General features: G+C 41.1%; 1 protein-coding gene across 8 annotated transcripts in view; it reads left to right on the plus strand.

The window, feature by feature from the left end:
• The first annotated feature begins 1,346 nt into the window (after positions 1-1,346).
• Positions 1,347-23,555, plus strand: part of LOC111957288 (astrotactin-1) — a 247,681-nt gene continuing 225,472 nt past the window's right edge. For 7 of the 8 annotated variants that reach the window (XM_023978078.2, XM_023978080.2, XM_023978079.2 and 4 more), the window contains exon 1: positions 1,348-1,736. In XM_023978078.2, coding sequence (XP_023833846.1) covers positions 1,439-1,736 — 298 coding nt within the window. In that variant the 5' untranslated portion in view covers positions 1,348-1,438. Of the gene's footprint in view, positions 1,737-23,555 lie in introns of all 8 variants that reach the window. The other variant, XM_070436721.1, reaches the window with a different exon arrangement.

Raw genomic sequence — 23,555 nt, forward strand, 5'->3', positions numbered from 1 at the left:
GGCACCCTTTTCCCTTTATAGTAGACTACGTTTGACAAGGGCCCATAGGGCTCTAGTCAAAAGTAGTGAACTATATAGGAAATAGGGTGCCATTTGGGACGTATAGTAGACACTGGAGACCGCAATAACATGCCAATGAGACATGTGCTGCTGAAAGATCACCCAAAAATAAGGGATATCATAGAACCAGAGATTGCGATTGTAATGGTGATGGTGCTGTCTTGCTCTTTCCCACCCTGAGAGCTCAATTATGGTGCAGGTCACAGTTGGAAATAAATTGTGTGGCATTTAATCACAGAACCGCTATACAGTTTGCTAAAGCCTTGCTTGAATGCTGGAAGGAGCTCAAGATTACACAGGGAGATCATTCTTAGAACCAGACTTTGTGCCCTCCCTCCCTCTCTGCACCTGCCACTTGCAACTCAGATGTTCTCTTTCTTTCTGCTCCCATGGTTATCAGACTAGAGGCTGTGCAAAACCCCATGCAAACTTTATTCTTTATGAATATTGATGACTCCACTCTCTTGCAAGTCTCTTGCAACCACCGCATTAATATATGCATGGTGTCTGTGATAGTTTGAGTTATGCAGTGTTTATTCCATCCAGTCCTCCTGATATTCATTGATTGTTTACTTTTCATGTTTCAATGACAGCAWGGTAGGGTAATCCATAATTTACTATTTTCAATTTGGGTGACCTAGCATACTGGAGTTACCTCTGGGTTTATTGACAAGGCAGATGCTGTAATAAAACATAGGGTTGATGTTTTCAGATGAATACTAACAGTTTGTTTGGACCATTGCAAATCCTCACAATATGTGGAGGCAGATGGTGACTGTCTGATCTCATTTGAGGATTTTCATATGATGTGTTTAACTTTTAGCATATGCAGATTTGTCTCTCATATGTTTTTTAGACAAATACTGCTGTAGCCTAAGCATACACGTGTATGCCTACTTATTCAAAGTGTAATATTTTTTCATTAATAAATATATTTACACTGTAGTCAACAAATACAAATTCAAAAGACGACTAAATAAATACATGCTGTAACTGAAGCCTATAATAAACCTCTATGAACGTTTTGGCGCGCAATTAACGTTATCCCATATTGCACTAGTCTAGTGGGCTCACAGACAGTTAAGCAGAATTACCAATGGCTTGATGTGGACAATTCCAATATTGGGGTCAGTAGTGCTGCGCTTATTTTCCTTCCCCGCAAGCACACTCCTAAACTGCATTGAAATGATCACAAATAATCTTTAACCATGTGACAGAGCATATGGGGATTTATGCGAAATAAGAGGCGTTTATTTTCTGCATGCAACAATCCGGAAATGTGTKCTTTGCAAGCGCATCCCCCTTGCTCCTCTTCCTCCTGCAGGCAGCCGGTATTGAAGTGAAGCTGGTTTGAACAGAGGGATACGAAGCAGCGGTGATGCCAGGCATGATGATGGATCTGAGATTGCTTTTCTCGCTCGCATGGATTCTTACCTTCAAAGCTGCTAATATTCAAGGTTTGAATGCCGACGAGGACCATTCCCAAGATTTGGAATGCAAAATGAAAAGCGTCACCGTGTCTGCGCTGCCGTTTTTGAGAGAAAACGACCTGAGCATCATGCATAGTCCGTCGGCCTCCGAGCCCAAGCTTCTGTTCTCCGTCAGAAATGATTTTCCGGGGGAAATAGTTGTCGTGGACGATCTAGAAAACACCGAGCTACCCTTTTTCGTCCTAGGTGAGTTCGGATGATACATTCTCAACGTTCAGAATCCTCACTTGCAATGCCCATGCTTCATAACTGTTTATTATTGTTATTAGAAGACTGTTTCCGCCATGTCCATTATTACACGTGAGATTAGTTCATGCAATACAATACACTCTAGGCCTAACTAAAATTCCTCATCATTTCACAGTGTACAGTTAGTAAGCTACATGTCGAGGTAAAGATGACGACAATAAGCCTATTTCAAATGCGAATCAGCACTGTAGACCTATGCATAGCAAACATAAACGAGCATAAAAACTAGTAATACCAAAATGAAATTKACATTTTACAACAACTTTGCTAGTTTCAGGTTTGTTATGTGCTATCAATTACTAGCATTGATAGCTGAAAGTGCAGGCCGCGAACCTATTGATGATGGAATAGCCACTCACTCAAGTAAAGGAATGTATGTACAAAATATTCAAGCTATTTGCAGATCCTATGACCTCACTGAGATTAATAGATATATGTGTTTACTTTCTGGGAGTGTTAACAGGTGTAGAGCTATATCACTACAACCTGTGATGTTTACAATTTATAGACTAGCCTAGATTGTAGACTCAACTCTTTAGAATAGCCTTGATATTGATACCCACTCCAACAATAATATAAACAACAATACATTTAAGTAATATTCATTTTCACATGTTCACAAAGGAAGTCAATGGTTTTGAAATGTACCTAAGTCCACTATTATAAAAGGTTCTTTCATTCTCATGGGGAAGGGGAAATAACAGGCAGAGTGGTGTTCTGTTTATAACTCTGGCCGCTGTCCATGGTGCTGATTTGACAGAAAGGACTCTTTGAATGGGGTTGTCTATTCACATGGCAGAACAATCTGTGCAGCTAGGAAGTGTGATGTGGGACTAGGTATGCATCCCAAATGGCACCCTATTCCCTGTATAGTGTATTACTTGTATGGGCCCTGGACAAAAATAGTACACTAAATAGGGAATAGGGTGTCATTTGGGATGTAGCCTAGCTGTAGTAAAGTTGTGACAGGTATTTTTGGCCTATCAGGTTCGCATTGCAGTATCATCCTGGTGACAGAAGTGTCATAACTTCACACAGCCTGCACTTAGTTGAGTCGTCTTGGCAAACATTTGGAGTTCAGCAGTAAAGTGTTGTCACAGGCCAGTCTGATATCATTCTAATAGTGATATCCAGGGATTGATTTAGTGTCTATGTTTACCACTAGAATACATAGCATTCCAAAGTTAGCTCTGCATTGGTCCTACTCTCATTTCAGAGTAGGATCAATGTAGGACCTGTATTGTTACAGGCCAATATGATATCATTCTAATAGTTATATTCAGCCATTGTTTTGGTATACTGTATGCTTACAGCTAGCAGGAGTAGCATGATTGGTCATACTGCTGTATAAGTGCTTCTTCTGGGATTACAGTAGCTGCTCACTTGTATTCAATTGCTTTTCTATTACTTTTCTATAACATAAGACCTTTCAAGCCAATGTGGATTTGAATTGAATAAACTTTATTAATCCAACAAGGGGAAATTGGATTTGTCTCCAGCAAAACACATACAAATGTTATTGTATTTTAGCAACACACATCAACCAGTGGTTAGAATAATGCAACAAACATAGCACTTAGAAAAAAGTTACATTTCCGCTGTTTAAAACTAATTRTTAGTCTAAAAGAAATGTGAGATAATGTCAAGATGCTTTTTGTAGGGTTAGGGTTAGATCAAGTTTATGAAGTGCCTGGCTGGGCTGATGAGACAATGGATTGCGCTGTCAAATGGAACAGAGTAAATAGGCATATTAACATCATAKATTTAGCCGGTGGTAACTTGTGGACGAGACACCGTCTGGAATGCAGTTTCAACCAATCAGCATTCAGGATTAGACACACCCGTTGTATAAATATCTCTAATGGTTGCCCCATCATTATGTACATGATGTCAGAATGCACTCACTGTTCCAAAATGGGATTGTTACACAACAGTTAGCCCACGCTGCCCTCAACCAAGACACACGCTGCCTGCTATTTATCTATAGGCTATATTTCAACTTGTCCATTTTAAATTATTTTGAATTGAGGTGTGTTCACATGGAAGTAGCCCTTTCACTGTTACGGACGACTTATGTTTGAGGCTTAGCTGAACCGGACAAACTTTTCTCTTCGATGAGAGCCCAAGCACCTCCTAGATCAAGTAAGCAGACGTTTGCGCAGTCTAGCACACACTTTTCCCCCCTGGCACATTTTCTGGCTGGCGCTCGCATTGCCTTCATTGTTGTTTTCCTTACAAATAATAACTTTGAACGTGTGTGTTACAGTCAAAGTAAGTGTCTTATTTTCTGTATATCCTGTTGTCGTTTCTTCTGTAACATACCGTATGTGCACTACCGGTCAAAAGTTTTAAAACACCTACTCATTCAAGGGTTTTTCTTTATTTTTTTTACTATTTTCTACATTGTAGAATAATAGTGAAGACATCAAGACTATGAAATAACACATATGGAATCATGTAGCAACCCAAAAAGTGTTAAACAAATCAAGGTATATTTTATATTTGACAATCTTCAAATTAGCCACCCTTTTTGCCTTGATGACAGCTTTGCACACTCTTGGCATTCTCTCAACCAGCTTCATGAGGTAGTCACATGGAATGCATTTCAATTAACAGGTGTGCCTTGCTAAAAGTTAATTTGTGGAATTTCTTTCCTTCTTAAGGCGTTTGAGCCAATCAGTTGTGTTGTGACAAGGTAGGGGGTTATACAGAAGATCATTACTTTAATATGGAACATTTCAAGAACTTTGAAAGTTTCTTGAAGTGCAGTCGCAAAAACCATCAAGCGCTATGATGAAACTGGCTCTCATGAGGACCGACACAGGAAAGGAAGACCCAGAGTTACCTTTTCTGCAGAGGATAAGTTCACTAGAGTTACCAGCCTCAGAAATTGCAGCCCAAATATATGCTTCACAGAGTTCAAGTAACAGACATCTCAACATCAACTGTTCAGAGGAGACTGTTTGAATCAGGCCTTCATGGTCAAATTGCTGCAAAGAAACCACTACTAAAGGACACCAATAAGAAGATGAGACTTGCTTGGGCCAAGAAACACGAGCAATGGACATTAGGCCTGTGGAAATKTGTCCTTTGGTCTGGAGTCCAAATAGGAGATTTTTGGTTCCATCCGCTGTGTCTTTGTGATGATCTCCGCATTTGTATTTCCCACTGTAAAGCATGGAGGAGGAGGTGTTATGGTGTGGGGTTGCTTTGCTGGTGACACTGTCTGTGATTTATTTAGAATTCAAGGCACACTTAACCAGCATGGCTACCACAGCATTCCGAAGCAATACGCCATCCCATCTGGTTTAGGCTTAGTGGGACTATAATTTGTTTTTCAACAGGACAATGACCCAACACACCTCCAGGCTGTGTAAGGGCTATTTTACCAAGAAGGWGAGTAATGGAGTGCTGCATCAGATGACCTGGCCTCCACAATCACCCGACCTCAACCAAATTGAAATGATTTGGGATGAGCCGGACTGCAGAGTGAAGGAAAATCAGCCAACAAGTGTTCAGCATATGTGGGAACTCCTTCAAGACTTTTGGAAAAGCATTCCAGGTGAAGCTGGTTGAGAGAATGCCAAGAGTTTGCAAAGTTGTCATCAAGGCAAAGGGTGGCTACTTTGAAGAATCTCAAATATAAAAYATATTTTGATTTGTTAAACACTTTTTTTTAAACACCTTTGTGGTTACTACATGATTCCATGTGTGTTATTTCATACTTTTGATGTCTTCACTACTATTCTAAAATGTAGAAAATACTACAAATAAAGAAAAACCCTTGAATGAGTAGGTGTTTTAAAACTTTTGACCAGTAGTGTATGTATGGAGCAGAATTTATTTACTGTTTTATTCACATGTTTTCAAGTGCTGATGACAAATCATGGATTTCTGGGGTAGCAGGTAGCCTAGTGGTTAGAGTGTTGGGCCAGTAACCGAAAGGTTGTTGGCTCAAATCCCCAAGCTGACAAAGTAAAAATCTGTTGTTCTCCCCCTGAACAAGGCATTTAACCCACTGTTCCCCGGTAGGTTGTCATTGTAACTGATTTGCCTGGTTAAAAAAAATTCWAATTCTTGTATAGGTTGTAAGGGACACATATGATGTTTGTAAAATATTTCTTGAAGGTTCTACTGATTATGATGAGCTAATGCTAAGCTATTTGCCAGCTATGTGTGGTGCCATATTTGTTGACATTATACGATGCATTCTGGGTGTCACGTAAATGTCAGACCAAAGATGTYATAACAAAATGAGATGAGGGATGGTTCACTCATCTTTCGAGTAATCTTCCGGAAGTGAATGATGGGAAGTGAATGATGGTAGACAACACACCCCCTTCAACATGCGTACTGAAAACAGACCAAAGTCATCTTGTTTCCTCTTCTTATCTTTGGTTGACCCGATATAACAGATATGGCGGTGCGCACAAACTACCCATCTTCRAATTACTTTTGATTTTTAGAAAGTGCTTTACTCAATTTTGTTATTTTGATCAATGGTGAGCTCACCCGCGATGTGATGAAATTTTTATTTTTACAAATATTTTTTATTTAACTAGGCAAGTCAGATAAGAACAAATTCTTATTTACAATGATGGCCTACCCGGCCAAATCCTAACCCGGAAGACGCTGGGCCATAAGACTCCTGAACGTCTAATCAAATGGCCACCCAGACTATTTGCATTGCCTCCCCCCCCTTTACACAGCTGCTACTCTCTGTTGTTAACATCTATGCATAGTCACTTTAATAACTCTACCTACATGTACATATTACCTCAACTAACCGGTGCCCTCGCACATTGACTCTGTACCGCTTCCCCCCGTATATAGTCTCACTGTTGTTATTTTACTGCTGCTCTTTAATTACTTCTTACTTTTACTTYTTATTCTTATTTTTTTTCTAAATTGCATTGTTGTTCAGGGGCTCATAAGTAAGCATTTCACTGTAAGCTCTACACCTGTTGTTTTCGGCGCATGTGACTAATAAAATGTGATTTGATTTGATTTAGTCATTTATATTAGCTAATTCATATTATGGTTCTGTCAGCCGAGAGTTAGATAAATATGACCACTTGTGTTAGCTCAAATTCAGCGATAGGACTAATATAGCCAACATTTTCCGGATTGGATGATTGTGTTATGCTGTCACCACTTCTTTGAATGTCTGAACATTGCATCCAAAAATAAATTGGTCACATCCAAGGGCGTCAAAGAGTTAAGATGGTCATACCAAGGATTATTTAACTATTTGATTTAGAATTTTTAGACCCCTTAAGCTATAAAAAAAAATTGAAAAAAATTATAGGATGAAACATTGAATTTAGCGTTACTGCTATTAGCCAAAATAAACACTTTGAATAACAGACAGATTCACACACATGGAACAAAAGACAGTCAGTACCAAAAATGAATTATTCTGAAGTGTCTGTCCTATATCCGAGAGATAAATGAAAGATCAGGTAACCATTTAAAGAAAAATTGTACATGTATTCATCCCCTTATATTAGGCACTAAACTATCTCCAAGTATGTAGACAACCCTTCAAATTAGTCCTTGGTTGCAACACTCACTACCGAGTTCCAACMGGCCCAACCGGCCCCTGGAAGGATTGGCAGATGTCAGGAGAACGCTACCTGCCCGAATGCATAGTGCCAACTGTAAAGTCTGGTGGAGGAGGAATAATGGTGTGGGGGTGTTTTTCATSGTTAAAGCTAGGCCCCTTAGTTCCAATGAAGGGAAATCTTAATGTTACAGCATACAATGACATTCTAGATGATTCTGTGCTTCCAACTTTGTGGCAACAGTTTGGGGAAGGACCTTTCCTATTTCATCAAGACAATGCCCCAGTGCACTAATGCTTGTGGCTGAATGGAAGCAAGTCCCCGCAGAAATGTTCCAGTGGAAACTATATTTTCCTGTCCCACTAGAGTGGAATCACCCTATACTTTGTTTTACTCTTTATAGTGTACACTTTTAAGTGTAAAGTGAAGCCATTGGGGAACAAAATACATTACAAAAACATTACAACAAGTATGTACTTTACAAAAATTGGCTGTTCAGAACGCATGGCCAAAAGAGTGCGACACCAAATTCACATTACTAATGGAGTCTGCTCTGCAAGTCACATTGCAGCAAATTTGTGGAAGGGGCCATGTATCAACAATGTTACCGCTGACATATCCCACTCAAAACGAGGCATGTCTGCYAGATCATTGCTCTGATTTCAATCACATACCGCCATACTATTTAGTAGGCGTAGCAAGTATTTGTGATTTGCCTAGTATCATGTAGTAATGACTAGGGATGTAACGATTCACCAATACACATTGGATATGAGTGCATCGGTTAGTGGGACCCCAAATCAATCCAAATGCAGCATACACCGGTCAGAAAATATATTGAAACATTATCAATTCACCTTTTTTGTTGTTGCTCATATTACTTTCTTTCTACCTTCCAAAAATGCCTCTCATCTTTTTTATTTAACTAGGCAAGTCAGTTAAGAACAAATTCTTATTTACAATGACAGCCTACGCTGGCCAAACCCGGACAATGCTGGGCCAATTGTGCGCCGCCCTATGGGACTCCCAATCACGTCCAGTTGTGATACAGCCTGGATTCAAACCAGGGTGTCTGTAGTGACGCCTCTAGCACTGAAGATGCAGTGCCTTAGATCGCTGCGCCACTCGGGAGCACTTTTGTGACAACTGATGCATCCTGTCCTTCAGTGTCAAACTTAACATGTTACTGCGTTGACAGTCATTTTGCATGCCAAACAACCCCAGGCGATAACAGTAGCCTAGTCAAACTGTGCACTGTGCCCAGCTTCACACACTGACCAAAGAGAGGTAGGCCTATTCCTGATCTTGCACATATACGCAGCACCTTCAGCCTTCAAATGCTTGTTACATGGTTTATGCAAAATTAGGTGTTATTAGTTGAGTGACAAACATTGTAATTTGCTAGGTTGTTGTTATCAAATGCGCTGTTGAAAATTGTGTTTTACTGGAATAAAAGTAGGCTAAGCCACTGGAGACAACACTCATCAGGCTAGACCTGCTGATCGGGGCTTACATTCGACTTTATTTCAATTGTTCAGGTTCAACATCAGCAATAGCTTTGGTATTTTTGCTTTAAACAATCAGTGTATATGGTCATTTATAGATATACAGGGTAAAGGTTATAATTACATAACGAGGACAGCTATCACTTTTGCGAGCCGCACTGCATGGCCGAAGCAGCAAGAGCTAAGAAGCTCATTATGTAAAAACTTCCAAGCGGTGAAAACCATTTGATTATGGTGACGGGGGTGAATTCCAAAATTGTGCTATTGTAACATTGTTTCTGGGCTTGAACCAAGACTCTCTGAACACATCAACATGAACTGTCTCACACGAAGCATCGTTACCTATCGCTCCACAAAAGCTGCAGCCCTTGCAGAGCAAAGGAAACAGGAAACGTCACCGATTGAAACGCTACTAGCGCACATCACTAACTAGTTAGCCATTTCACACCGGTTACACTATATATTCATCTGCTATGTCATACTGTAGTTCCTTTCTTAAGGTAAATATTAATACATTACTAGCTCAAACACTTAATCTGCAAAAATGACAAATACATACACACCCCCCCTAATCTGATAGTGAGATGGTAGATGCCCAGTCACCCTTATGGCTCAGCTCAGATGCCTACATACACCATAGACATACATAATGTACACACACACACACACACACACACACACAACACAGCACCACCACACACCCACACACACACACACACACACACACACACACACACACACACACACACACACACACACAGAAATGTCAGCTCATACAGATCCAGCTCAGAGAGGCCCACTCCATCAGCAGCAGATTTTAATTTAGAATGGAAAATGTTAGTGCAATGTAAGTGCATCTAAACATATCGTTCCTGTATCRTAAGGAGCCCATGTATCTAGATACGTATAGAATCATCTTGAAAAGGGGAAGATGCACATGCCTAGTAATGACAGTAGTACGCTCACTTAGTTTGCTAAAGACAATATTTGCTGAAAAATTAGGTATGACACCATTACACTATCCAGGACATTTTTCCCACATTTCATAACTTCAAACACAAGTCCTTGCAGCCAGGATTATAATAAATTGTTCCAAGTAGATGTTTGCGGTGCTAATTCCAAAAAGAGTCAATGTAAAAATGTATCTACAGGGAAAAACACACGCAGGATATCAAAGTTATATGCAGAGTATTTAAATGTATTTAGAGCCATCACATGAACATGGTGTTTATGTGATGGCTCTCAATGAAAATACTAAGCATATAACTTTGATATCCTGTGTGTGCTTTTCCCTGTGGATATATTTCCATGTGTCATTACTCATAATGCATTGCTAGGGTAAAATGTTGGGACAAACACCAAAGAGTCTGCTCTGCCAATTAAATTGGAGTTACAGCCTATGTTTCAATAGAGGTACAGTGCGTTCGGAAAACATTCAGACCCCTTGACTTTTTCCACATTTGTTACGTTACAGCCTTATTCTAAAATTGAATAAATATATTTTTTCCCTCATCAATCGACACACAATACCCCAAAAAACAGTTTTTTTTAACCTTTTTGCACATTTATAAAAAAATATYACATTTACAAAAGTATTCAGATCTTTACTCAGTACTTTTTTGAAGCACCTTTAGAAGCAATWACAGCCTTGCGCTGTCTTGGATATGACGCTACAAGCTTAGCACACCTGTATTTGGGGAGTTTCTCCCAWTCTTGTCTCCAGATCTTCTCAAGCTCTGTCAGGTTGGATGGGGAGCGTTGCTGCACAGCTATTTTCAGAGATGTTCGATCAGGTTTAAGGCCACTTAAGGAGATTCAGAGACATGTCCAGAAGCCACTCCTGCGTTGTCTTGGCTGTGTGCTTAGGGTCGTTGTCCTATTGGAAGTTGAACCTTCACCCCAGTCTTAGATCCTGAGTGCTCTGGAGCAGGTTTTCATCAAGGATCTCTTTTTGCTTTGCTCTATTCATCTTTCCCTCTTTCCTGACTTGTCTCCCAGTCCCTGCCGCTAAAAAACATCCCCCCCAGCATGATGCTGCCACCACCATGCTTCACCGTAGGGATGGGGCCAGGTTTCATCCAGACGTGACTCTTGGCATTCAGGACAAAGAGTTCAATCTTAGTTTCATCAGACCAGAGAATTTTCTTTCTCATGGTCTGAGAGTCCTTTAGGTGCCTTTTGGCAAACTCCAAGCTGCCTGTCATGTGCCTTTTACTGAGGAATGGCTTCCGTCTGGCCACTCTACTATGAAGGCCTGATTGGTGGTGCTGCAGAGATGGTTGTCCTTCTGGAAGGTTCTCCCATCTCCACAGAGGAACTCTGGAGCGCTTTCAGAGTGACCATCGGGTTCTGGCTCACCTCCCTRACCAAGGCCCTTCTCCCCCGATTGGTCAGTTTGACCAGGCGGCCAGCTCTAGGAAGAGTCTTGGTCGTTCCAAACTTCTTCCATTTAAGAATTTTGGAGGCCACTGTGTTCTTGGGGACCTTCAATGCTGCAGAAATGTTTTGGTACCCTTCCCCAGATCTGTGCCTCGACACAATCCTGTTTCTGACATGCCCTGCCAACTGTTGGACCTTATATAGACAGGTGTGTGCCTTTCCAAATCATGTCCAATCAATTGAATTTACCACATGTGGACTCCAATCAAGTTGTAGAAACATCTCATAGATGATCAATGGAAACAGGATGCACCTGAGCTCAATTTCGAGTCTCATAGCAAAGGSTCTGAATACTTATGTAAATAAGGTAGTTCTGTTTTTTATTTTGAATACATTTGCAAAAATGTCTGAAAACCTGTTTTCGCTTTGTCATTATTGAGTATTGTGTGTAGATTGACCCCTAGTCTTATATCAACTTTACTCAATAGTATAGAGCTGTAATGTACCTTTGTCCTCCGATAAGCTAATAAATCAACCTTTGGGAGGGAGATKTCTCTGTATTTACTCTGGCAGCCACTGATCATCCCCATATGCTGGATGGCATCACATGCAGATGCTGATGAATTACAAGTCATTGTTAATATGAAATAATGGAATCATGGGGTATAGCCTACCTCTGGGGAATAAACAGTGGTTCACACGATCCCATCATTATGAACATGCATGGGTATTTTTTAATAATACATACGCGACACGTAACTGAGAACATTTGCAAAGTTGTGTGCGCACCCTGATATCAATAATAAAGACTGCAGCTGTTGATACGGAGGTTTCGCCCATGCCCCTGCTCGCCCCTCATTCTTAAAGCTAAGTATCCTGATCACGTTCTGCGCATGTGTTATTTTACATACACATTCGTTTTTCTAATGTAGCTGCTGCTCACATTCACATTTCTCTCTTTACTCACCCTCTTCTGAACCATGATGATGTAGCCTATGTCTCTGCCTCATACTTCTGAACAGCTGAAATAAAACCTTAAGGCGATTTGAACAAACATTCATACAGTATGAAGGCTACAACCTCTGTCTGTCTGTTGTAACGGGTATTGCAGTTGCACAAGCAGGATGCAGTCCCTACACTTTGGAGAAAAAACAATCAGCTTTTTGTGTGAGGATGCCTCCTGGGCAGCTTAGCCAATGTTTGCGATGATGATGATGATGATGATGAAAATATACATTCAATTGCTCAGTGGCGGTTCTAGCTTGTATGGCTCCCTGAGCGAACCCCTCCTTCAAACTAAATTGCACAACTAATTGCATCTCGTGCTTCTGAGTGGGAGACCTTCCCAGGCAGTAGCCTGCCTAGCTCACAAACTAGAATCAGGGCACCCACTCCGACAAGGTTAATTGACCCACAGTCCCCCACGGTGACATGATATCACTGACGTGACGTGCAAATGAGCGATAGAAAACCTATATATATATATATATATACATATACTTTTTTTTGTGCAGGTGCCCCGTGCCACCCCCRGSAWGATGCCGCCCAGGATGGCTGCCCATGTCGCCTATACCTAAATCCGCCACTGCAATCGCTAATTAGACTGCAGCTGTGTCTTGCTTTGTTCTACCTCTGGGCAGCCAAACGTTCTAGGAAGCCGAGTGTGTATCCAGACCGGTGAAAAGAGTCTGAAAATGGATGAGTTCGTTTTGCATCGCCCGGTGCCATAGTTATGCCATATATGTATATGCTGATATTGTGGCGAGAATAATGAATGCTTAGTCCAGAGTTAAAGCTAGAAACCTTAATTGCTACGTACATTTTTGGATTCGAAAATATATTATGTGTACCCATTTATTCTCGAAGACGATGGTCAGTCCTTGTGTCAATAGCTCTGTCTATGAATTTTAGTGGTTGCATTTCTCCAGGCCCATCCCTCAGCTTTTAACTGAAACAGAAGTGAGGTGCGTGGTTTGTTATTGTTTCAAATAAGGTTAAGGATTCTATATTTAAATCACCATCCCAAAGTTGTTGTTGTAAGCCAGTTGGCATTTGAGGATTATTGAAATTCTTTGTCGTTCTTACCTTCCTGCTCCGTAAATTAATAGGAACCAACTCCTATGTTTGTGTTTGCAGATCTGTAGAGTTAGCGGAAATTCCAGCCCTTCCCAGGCTAGCCCATGTATTGTTTTAATTCCAAATGCTGCACCAAAAAAAAACTTGTGGTTAATTTTCCCTATTAGTTGGCATTCAGATTTGGAGTAGCAATAGCAATGGGATATCAGTCTTCCCATGACAGGGTTTTACCCAGATTTAAGGTAATTAGTCAACTTCATGATAAATGCGGCTTCAGGTGTTTACACCTCCATCTCCACGGTCTATAAATACTTCATGTGTCCTTATTACTAATGCAGTGTTAACAGAACACATGCAAGAGTTTGAAGCCATTTTTTATTGGATATAATGGGTTCCCTTTTAGTAATGCCCTGTGCTCTCAAAAACCACCACACACTCACACACTGACAAGTACAGGCATGCATGCAAATACAGCATATACACCCACTCATCCATCCATCCATCCACCCACCCACCCACACAGTACCAATTATATTATAGTACCAAAATGCTTATTTCTGCTACAAAGAAACTGCAAGGCTGAGTTGAACTCCAGGGTAATGGTTAAGTAGGTAGGTAACTTGATGACCAATCTTAAATCCACAATTCTCCACCAGTTTCTCCTGTGAAATCTATCCTGGACACCAAGCACAGGATTGCTTGGTTTGTTTGTCAGGCATTTCTACAGAGATAGAGCACAGAGAGAKTATGTGCCAGTGAATGGTTTCCATGACAACGTCTGAGCTGGCACGTCCCTTGAAGAGAGGTAGTAGCTATGTGAGCACCTTTGTTGAAAATCAAATGAAAATGCCTGTGTGTRGCTCTTGCCAATACACGTGGTTTCTGGTGTCTTTTTGACTACATGAAAACAATCAAAATCAAGTCTACTTTTTAAAATCTAATTTAATATTAGGTCTAGTCTAAAGCAATATTCAATTGTATATCTAGGCCTATTCTAAAATACCTTGGCCGTGTTGCATTCATATTTTGGAAATAATCACAGTCAAGCACAGCATGTGAAATAATATTGTGCTGTCATTAGCAAAGGAGTTTTGTGTCTGCAGACTGCAGTGTCTCAGTAGTTTGTCGATATAGTTGTCAAACCGTATTACAGGCCACATGCTTTAATTTGACTCTTGGGTTTGGAAGGCTCAACTGGGTGCAGTGGAAGAATGTGAAATGTATATGCAGTCTCACATATACTGTACTACAGAGAGCAAATTCTGGACACCCTAACAGAGCAACAGTGGTTAGGAATATTTTTGTCCTTTGGAAAGAGGGAGACAGTCTTGTAATTTATGGCACTTCACGAACAGCAGCCTTCAGAGGCAAATAAAAAAAGATTGAAAGATGTTACCAGATAAAATGTACAGAGAGTTCTTGGGCTCATCTCTTCAATTAAAACCTGTGTCCAGACGTTTCCAGGGTATTAAGGGTAAGATACAGCTTTTTCCCTATTTCCTCGTCCAGAATCCTTATTACATTTCATACAGTATCAGTCAATCTTCAGATACTGACCTGGACATTCCCAGTGATCTCTCAACCCTTGAAGAAGGCATTAGTCATTCCAGTCAAAAGGAATGAAGCACTGACTTGTGGTCTTTCTTGAAGTACCAAAATGCCAATCAAGGCATAAAAGGGGTCCAAAGAAACACCATTCTCATAAACTGTGGGAGTCTATTCCACATGCAGTGTACTTTATAATGGGATTATGGACCTGATTGTATTAATGCAAAGGGAGGGGTAATATTCCCCAGATTATTAGTGATCAGAGAGGTTTTGACATTTATTTTGACATGACACTGAGCAATTTAAGTTACATTCAGTGGAGTTACTCAATTCGTTTAATTTAAAACTGCAATATGTAACTTTTTGGGCGACCCGACCACATTCACATCAATGTTATAGATATGTAATTGTCATTGAAAGAAAGTTTAAGAAGCTTTAGATCTGTATGTGGGCTATTTCTATGCTTTGCGTTCTTAAGTTTTGTTTTTGCTTCTTTTACTTTCGGTTTTGTACACCTGCTTCAAACAGCTGAAAATATAATATATTTGGTTATTGAAAAGATATTTCATTGCGGTTTAGATTGTTTTGTCACATAAACTGAATTTAGGGCGAACTATTCGAATTTTAGTAACCAGGAAATGGCGGAGCGATTTCTGAATATTGCACCTTTAGGTTTGCCATTGGGCCGTTTAAAGAGTAATGCATTCGTAATTCAAGCTTTTTTGCCAATATTGAATTTTGTACTTTTGAAAGTAGCTGGCACAAGTTGGTGACTTGGAGAAAAAAAAACTTTTGAGTGACACCTGAGTTTGGCACAATGGGAGTGACCCTTGTAATACTGGTAGTGGGGAACACACTGTCATTTCCATCACTCTCCAAACCAGCACTCATTTCAGGGCTTTCTGAGCTGTTCACTGCCTGGAAGCTGATCCTGCAGTCTTTCCAAAGGACGCAGGTCTATCTTCTTCAGGTGGAGACTTTTTCCATTTCCATCCACTTAAGCTACTTCGAGGGCTGACAAAAGAAATGTTCTGTATGGAATTGACATTTTGCACAGCAGTGCTACTCAAGGAAAGCAATTTTCTAATGAGATGACACTGCTGGGGCACTTGTCTGACCGTGTCACAGTCGTAAAGATAGAATGGAGGAAGTTTAAGGTGAGGATTAGTAGACCTTTCCACCATAGCACAGGGTTATCCTTGCTATAGAATGGTAAATGTATGCCAGCCATGGCATGTTAGTTAAATATTTACATGGTGGTAGTTTTTCAATTATATAATTTGCCATCTTTTTGGCCAGTAATTGCTCTCAGGAGTATCTTGTAAACCGTACAGCTATATACGTTTTAGCATGAATAATATCTGTAGGATAAGGAGTAAAACATTGATAATTCCAAATGCAGACATATTGCAAGTTTGCCTGAAACCACATCCAAAGTTTGAATGTGCTTGAATTCTCTCAAAGAGATTACATGAAAGAATAATTCTGCAAATCCAATGGAAAGGCAGTCGAATTCCCTTTGATCTACCTTAATGTTTACTCTTTAATGGCTTGCAGTTAGGATATGTTGTTTGACAATGATACCCTCTTTATGAATTAAAGGAGACCCTCTGTGAAATTAGATTTAGGAAGGCTAACAGCCAATCCCTATGGCCAAGTACTCCACCTAATGTACACAGTGTTCACACTTAGTGAAATAATACAGTATGAACTGTACTTTTTAGGTCTCCTGGATGCAGTGCCAATTACTGCCAGTTATCTTCCATACAAAATAATAATTGATTGGATGGTTGGTGAGAAATTTGTTCTTGATTTGTATAGTAATGAATGGCAATGCGGTGACAACAATTATGTTGAAAACAGTTGTTTACCTCTCTGCCTCATGTTTAGTGCTATCCGGGATCCTTCCCACTGGGCACACTGGTTGAGTCAACATTGTTTCCACGTAATTTTAATAAAATGTTGTGGAACCAACGTGGAATAGATGTTGATTTGATGTCTGTGCCCAGTGGGTTGGGACGTCCCTACCTTTAACTCTAACCTAACCCTTAACTTAACCGTTTTAAATGTCAGCATTGACGGGGTGATGTCAGAGTTTGACTTTTTCCTTCCCAGAATCTTTGTTAGTAAACAATGTTTCCACACTGCCATCATTGTGATTTATTCTATTTGGATTACAAATTGAAACTGTTATGTTAACCATAAATAGTTCGTAATTAGACCTCTTTCCACAAAGTAAAGCAGAGACACCAACAGGTTTGAGTGACTTTGACATTAGGGTGTTGGTGCAAGACTGACAATTAAGCACCAGGGGGAGAACTGAGGGAGTGATAGCAGGAACTACTGACAAATAAGTGGTAACTAATTGTCAGTACGTCTTGGCTGAGGCTGATACTGACTATGGTCTGTTGCATTGGACTTCTCTTCTAATGCAAGACACAACCAAGCTATGCACTCTTTCAGATTTGATAAGTTGTTTTACACAATGAGAAAAGAACAATGGGGCTTGTATGCAAGTAGTTCATATGTTCACACTTAAATTCAAAGGTAAAGCACCATAATGAAACTAATGACGGGGCGGTGAGTCAGAAGCAAGTGCAGGTGAAACATTTTAATAAAACAAAACCAACACGAACATAAGGCAGAACGCCGATACACTGGTGAGTCAACCTGGGAGACTGACATAGGGGAGGAAATGATGAAARTAATGGAGTCCTGGTGTGAATCATAATGAAACAGGTGTGCTTAATGATGAGTGCCAGGTGCCCGTAATGATGAATCCTAGGACCGGTGGTTAGTACTCTGGCGACGTCGTATGCCGGAGGGGAGGAGCAGGAGCAGACGTGACAGTCATTGCTGACGTCATAATTCCTCTGCGGGGGACAGTTTCTTGGAGAAGAAACCACAAGGATACAATTTTAGTGGGTCCCCCTATCTTGCCCCCACACCCACCTCCGATGCATCTACCTCAACCACAAAAGGTAAAGTATGGTCTGGGTGTTTTAGCAATAGGGTGGAGGCGAAGGGCCTCGTTGGCTGCTGGAGACCAAACCAATCTACGAGGCCCACCCTTGGAGGGAGGTGAGAGCGGCGGCGACGGCACTGAAGTTCCTGATGAAGCGTCGGTAAAAGTTGGCAAACCCCAAAAACCGTTGTAACCCCTTGATGGTGTTTGGGACTGGCCATGACCTTACCGCATCTACTTCCTTGTGCAACTTCAGTCCCTGCAGGCTGATTTGGTAGCCCAAGAAGGAAACCGCCCTATGGTGGAATTGGCACTTCTCCGCCTGGACGAACAGATGGTTAGACAAGAGGCGTTTCAGGACTGCTCGAACGTTGAGTGATGTGATCCTCCAGGGTGGTCGAGAAGATCAGGATGTCAGATGTACACAATCACCTGATGTCCGAGCATGTCCCTGAACACCTTGTTGACGAATGTCTGGAACACTGACGGAGCATTGCCTAAGCCAAAGGGCATAACTAAGTACTCGTAATGACCAGACATCGTACTGAATGCCGTCTTCCACTCATCCCCCTCCCGGATGCGAATGAGATTGTAGGCACTCTGCAGGTCCAGTTTGGTGAAGAACCAGGCCTTGCGGAGCTGCTCGATGGCTGACGACACCAGCGGGAGAGGGTACCGATACTTCGTGGTGATGTATCGATTACCGTGGACTCAATGACAAGGGCGTAATCCTCCCTCCTTGGCCACGAAGAAGAAACCAGCCGACGTGGACCTGCGGATAAACCCTTTTGGAGCGCCTCTTGTATGTAGTCCTCCATGGCCTGGGTCTCAGCCACTGACAGAGGGTAGATGAGACTGCACGGAGGTGTAGCACCGGAAAACAGGTCAATGGCACAGTCCCAGGGCCGATGAGGAGGGAGACAGGTAGCGCGGGTCTTGGAGAACACCTCCCTTAGATCCTGATATTCCTCTGGGATGTTGGGCTGGAGGGAAACCACGGGACTCTCAACCAACGTGGAACCACAGGGAACAGGAAAGCAGATTCTCAGTCATTCAGGTGACCAGTATGTGATTCTCATCCTCGACCATGAGATGGTAGAGTTATGGCGCTGATGCCAAGGTAGGCCGATGATGATCTTGTGAACTGGTGATGAAGGGGATGTTTTCCTGGTGATTGGGCTCCACGGTGAGGGTGAGTGGTTGGGTGATGTGTGCAATGGTTCCAGATCCTAGAGGCCAACAGTCAAGACCTTGAACCTGAAAAGGAGAGGAGAGYGGGTAGGTTGTAATATTGAGAGAGGAGGCAAAGGTCTGATCCTTAAAATTCCCTGTGGCGCCGTAATCCACTGAAGCTGTAGACAGGGCATGAGGGAGAGTCAGCCAGAGTGATGGGTACTAAAAAGAGTCTGACAGGAAGAGCAGTAGAGGGAATACTCACTCCTAGTCCAGGGGATGTAACATGACGTGATCGTCCCGCTGCTCCAGTGGATCCTGGATTCTGAGGTAACGGACACCACTGGCGCTTGTGCCCTCCCTGGCTACAGTATAGACAGAGTCCCAGCTGCACCCGTCTGTGTCGTTCCGCCGCGAGAAGGCGTGACCCCTACCTCCATGGGTTCAGGCTCTGACCCCGAACACTTGACGAAGGAGGGAGAGAAGGGATGTARATGCCGATGCTCCCGGAGGTTATCCAGACAAATGGCCATCGCAATGTGTATGTCCAGGGTGAGGTTGTCATCTCGGCAGGCCAGTTCCATCTGGGCCGGCTCATTCCATCCACTCGAAGCTGCTACTGTCCGAAAGGTAAGCACATACTCAGCGGCCGTCTGGTTCCCCTGTTGGAGCTGAAGCAGCCGCTCACCTACCTCTGCCCTCCGCAGGAGGATCAAAAATAAATTTAAACAGAGCCATGAACCCCTCATAAGACTCAAGCTCCTCTCTCCCAAAACGTCCGTGGCCTATTCCAATGCCTGCCCAGTCAGCAGAGAAATATCTGTGGCAACCTTAGACCTCTGTGGTGGGAGCACCCATTAGATGTACGAAATAGAGGGAGCACTGAAGGAGGAATCTACAGCATTTGGATGGTGTCCATTCATATTTCTCCTGGAGGGATAAACGGCATTGCTGACCTGAGCGGGTTGCTGAATGGGCTGGTGCGCTGACTCATTGGGTAGACTGGCTCTAGAATATCCTCCGCTGTCGAGATGTTGTAGACTACAGAGAACCTCTTCCATGGCCGTACCCAGTTGAGCCAACTGATTATGGTGTTGACGAAGAAGAGCACCTCATTGATTGTCTGGGAGATGTCCATTTGTCCTGCTGCTTGAGTTGGTATTCTGTAATGACGGGGCGGTGAGACAGAAGCAAGTACAGGTGAACCATTTTAACAAAACCAAGAACACGCCACAAACATGAGGCAGAACGCTGATACACAAGAACAATACCAACTGGTGAGTGAACCTGGGAGAGTGACATATAAAGGCGATGAAATAATGAAGGTAATTGAGTCCAGGTGTGAATCATAATGAACACAGGTGCGCTTAATGATGAGTGCCAGGTGTGCGGAATGATGAATCCCAGGACCGGTGGTTAGTACTCCGTCGTATGCCGGAGGGGAGGAGCAGGAGCAGACGTGACAGAAACTGTCCTGTTGAGAGGCTTGTTATTACTGATTGGTAGTCTGGAGATATGAAGGACATACGGTTGGTTCACTTTGCTTACTTATGAGTTGCCAAGTATTAAAACATAAAACAGTATGAGTCATGATGTATGATTTCTTTACTTGGCTTGACTATAGGCTTAAGTGTTTTGCAGCATACCTGGCACATCCATATTTAACTCATAGCTTCATGGTTTGTTTCTCTATAGTGGCTCTGGCTCTGAATTTATGCCCTGATTTGACCAGCTCTGTAACCTTTCATGAAGTACATTGCTTGCTATTCTGCTGGAATGATGAAGACATCCTGAACTTACAGCGGAGTGTCTAAATGCAGCATAGAGTATGTGTCATCTTCACTCTCTCCTTACAATTGACACTTGACTATGAGGTGTAATGTTACAAGTTATTTGCGAAAGCATATTGCAAATCTTGAACATGGCTGTGCACCACCTACTTTAAGCTTTGATGACAGAAGTTGTGATCACTGTTCCATGGATCTGCAGCATTATGTGATGTAACAACTCTAGACCTATATTGTTTTGTTCAATAAGAAACAATAACTTTCTCAGTTGTTATGGCTGGACTCTCCAGAGAACTTGCTTGAGACCTAGATGATAAGCTGCCCAGTGGGTCAGTTCTGTATACATGCGTGGGCTGGGCTGTTCCCATAGAATAAATCAAGTAAAACCCATATATCATATTGTTACTGGCTCTGAGTGTGCCTTGGCTTTGCTTCAGGATTAGGGTAACCTTGACAAGGTTTTGCGCAGGATTTACCAAACATTGATACGACAGACTATTTTGCATTTATTATCTGTTTTGAATTAATTTGCTTGTGTTTCTTCCCCTGACAGAAAAATGCTTTTGAAAAATTATCTTGATAAGGAAAAGTGTTTTAATGGACATTCTAGAGACTGAAAACAAGATAAATTAAACTATTTCTAACAGATGAAGACATTATTGACAAATGGACAAAGATTTTAAGAGGTATACAGTTTGCTAGATGTCCTCTAGTGTTCGATAAGAGCTCCCTTAATATCATGGAAATGGGTTTAACGGGCAATGGCCCTGCAGCAACATTGCCAGAAGGTTAAATAAGTGTCCATAGATCTCTGAACATACGGTCATTATGCTCCCACAGTCCCATTACAGTTTATGAGGTTGAAGCGATCACGATCATGGTGTGTCTCTTAGTCTTTCAGAACCATGTTTGTATAGTGTTTGAAATCCCCTCTGCTCAGTTTTTTGCCGAAATTCATCGATTTGCGTATTGATTCTCAGTCAATACCACATCATCAGATGCAGGGAAACCCATCCTTAATTTATACACACATCATTACAATTCTAAAATGCAGACTTCATTCTTCGCAACCATCGCAATAATTTGTTCCATGCACACACACAGCAGTGGAAGATGTATAGTTTCATTCTAATCAGCATATGATTTTTCCGCTTACAGAATCTGGCTGTCATTATTTTGTTAGATTTACAAAGAAACACTTTTCTGACTGCCATATGTGTTGACAGATGTTATCATCAAGCCCCTGAGGAGGAAGACAGATGACCTGTCTCCATAGCTGAAGCTGAGAAATTGTATTTTTGGGAATGTTCAGAGTATTTGCATTCCTCTCATGCTTCCATTCCAGATCCATCCTCTATTACAATGCTGCAAATTCACTGATGCACATAATTTCTTTTGAAATGGCAGTCATACTTTTATGTTTAACTGAATCTAAAGGTTTCTAGCTCTTGAGAGCAGTAAGAAGAGTGTTTTTTCCCCCGTTGGTGGAAATGGCATTGATAGTTTACAATACAAATATTTAATAACAAAGAGACATCTAAATGCTCACCACATGCTATTATATAGACATCAATATTACAGCATTTGCTTTAGTGGATTTCATTCATAAAGCTTGTCCTCCATATGCTGTCCCCATCATTCTATTTTACTTTATCAGATGACACATTTTGAAACAAACTTTACCATTATTCCAGGACACTGCACTACTGCTGTGAAACAATGATTATTTTATTTACAAGACCATTACATATTTTTAATGAAGAACAAACTAAGTGCTGAAGTAAACACAAGAAAATAAGTGCTTTACTTAATTACTTCGGAAATGACATTTTTATAATGCTAACAGAATAACATACACACAATCAGGAAGCCATTAAGTAGATGAATGTAATGCATCAAGACTGCAATAAATGTTGAAAATCTGTATGACAAGAGCAAGCTTAGCTTAATAATAATAATATTGATATATTTATTTTAAATAGCAGTTTTCATTAGTAGAAGTAAGTCTCAAMGTCGCTTTAAAAACCAGTCACTACAAAGATACAGGCGTCCTTCCTAACTCAGTTGCCAGTGAGGAAGGAAACCGCTCAAGGATTTCACCATGAGAACAATGTTGACTTTAAAACAGTTACAGAGTTCAATGGCTGTGATAGGAGAAGACTGAAGATGGATCAAAAACATTGTAGTTAAATGGAAATCGGATTCCCCCCTGCCAGTTGCAATGTGGCTATCGGAAGTTAATAGTTGTATCCCACTGGAGAAAATCACTTACTGCTTGAGGAATAAGTTAGAGACATTTTACAGAATTTGGCCAACTTTTATTGACTATATGGAGAATCTCCCCTCCCCTCACATCACATTGATTGAATCTCTATATAATCCTTATATAATGTTTCACACGTAATGTATAATATGTAGCTTACGGCAGGTGACCATATGATCCAATGTCTCATTATTATTATTTTTTATTTTACTCTTTATTATAACTTATTTATTTTATGTTTGTATATATAATTATTATAATTATATATWTTTTTTTTTGTTACACTCGTTTGTTACTGTCACTTTGTCATATTGTTGTCTAATATCTTTTCACTTTTGTTTTGATTATTCCTAATTGGAAAATGCAAAAAAAAAACATTAAAAAAAAACATTGTAGTTACTCCACAATACTAACCTAAATGACAGAGTGAGAAGAAGGAAGCCTGTACAGAATACAAATATTACAAAACATTCATCATTTTTGCAATAAGGCACTA

The sequence above is a fragment of the Salvelinus sp. IW2-2015 genome, linkage group LG32, assembly GCF_002910315.2.
Source record: "Salvelinus sp. IW2-2015 linkage group LG32, ASM291031v2, whole genome shotgun sequence".
Lineage (NCBI taxonomy): Eukaryota > Metazoa > Chordata > Actinopteri > Salmoniformes > Salmonidae > Salvelinus > Salvelinus sp. IW2-2015.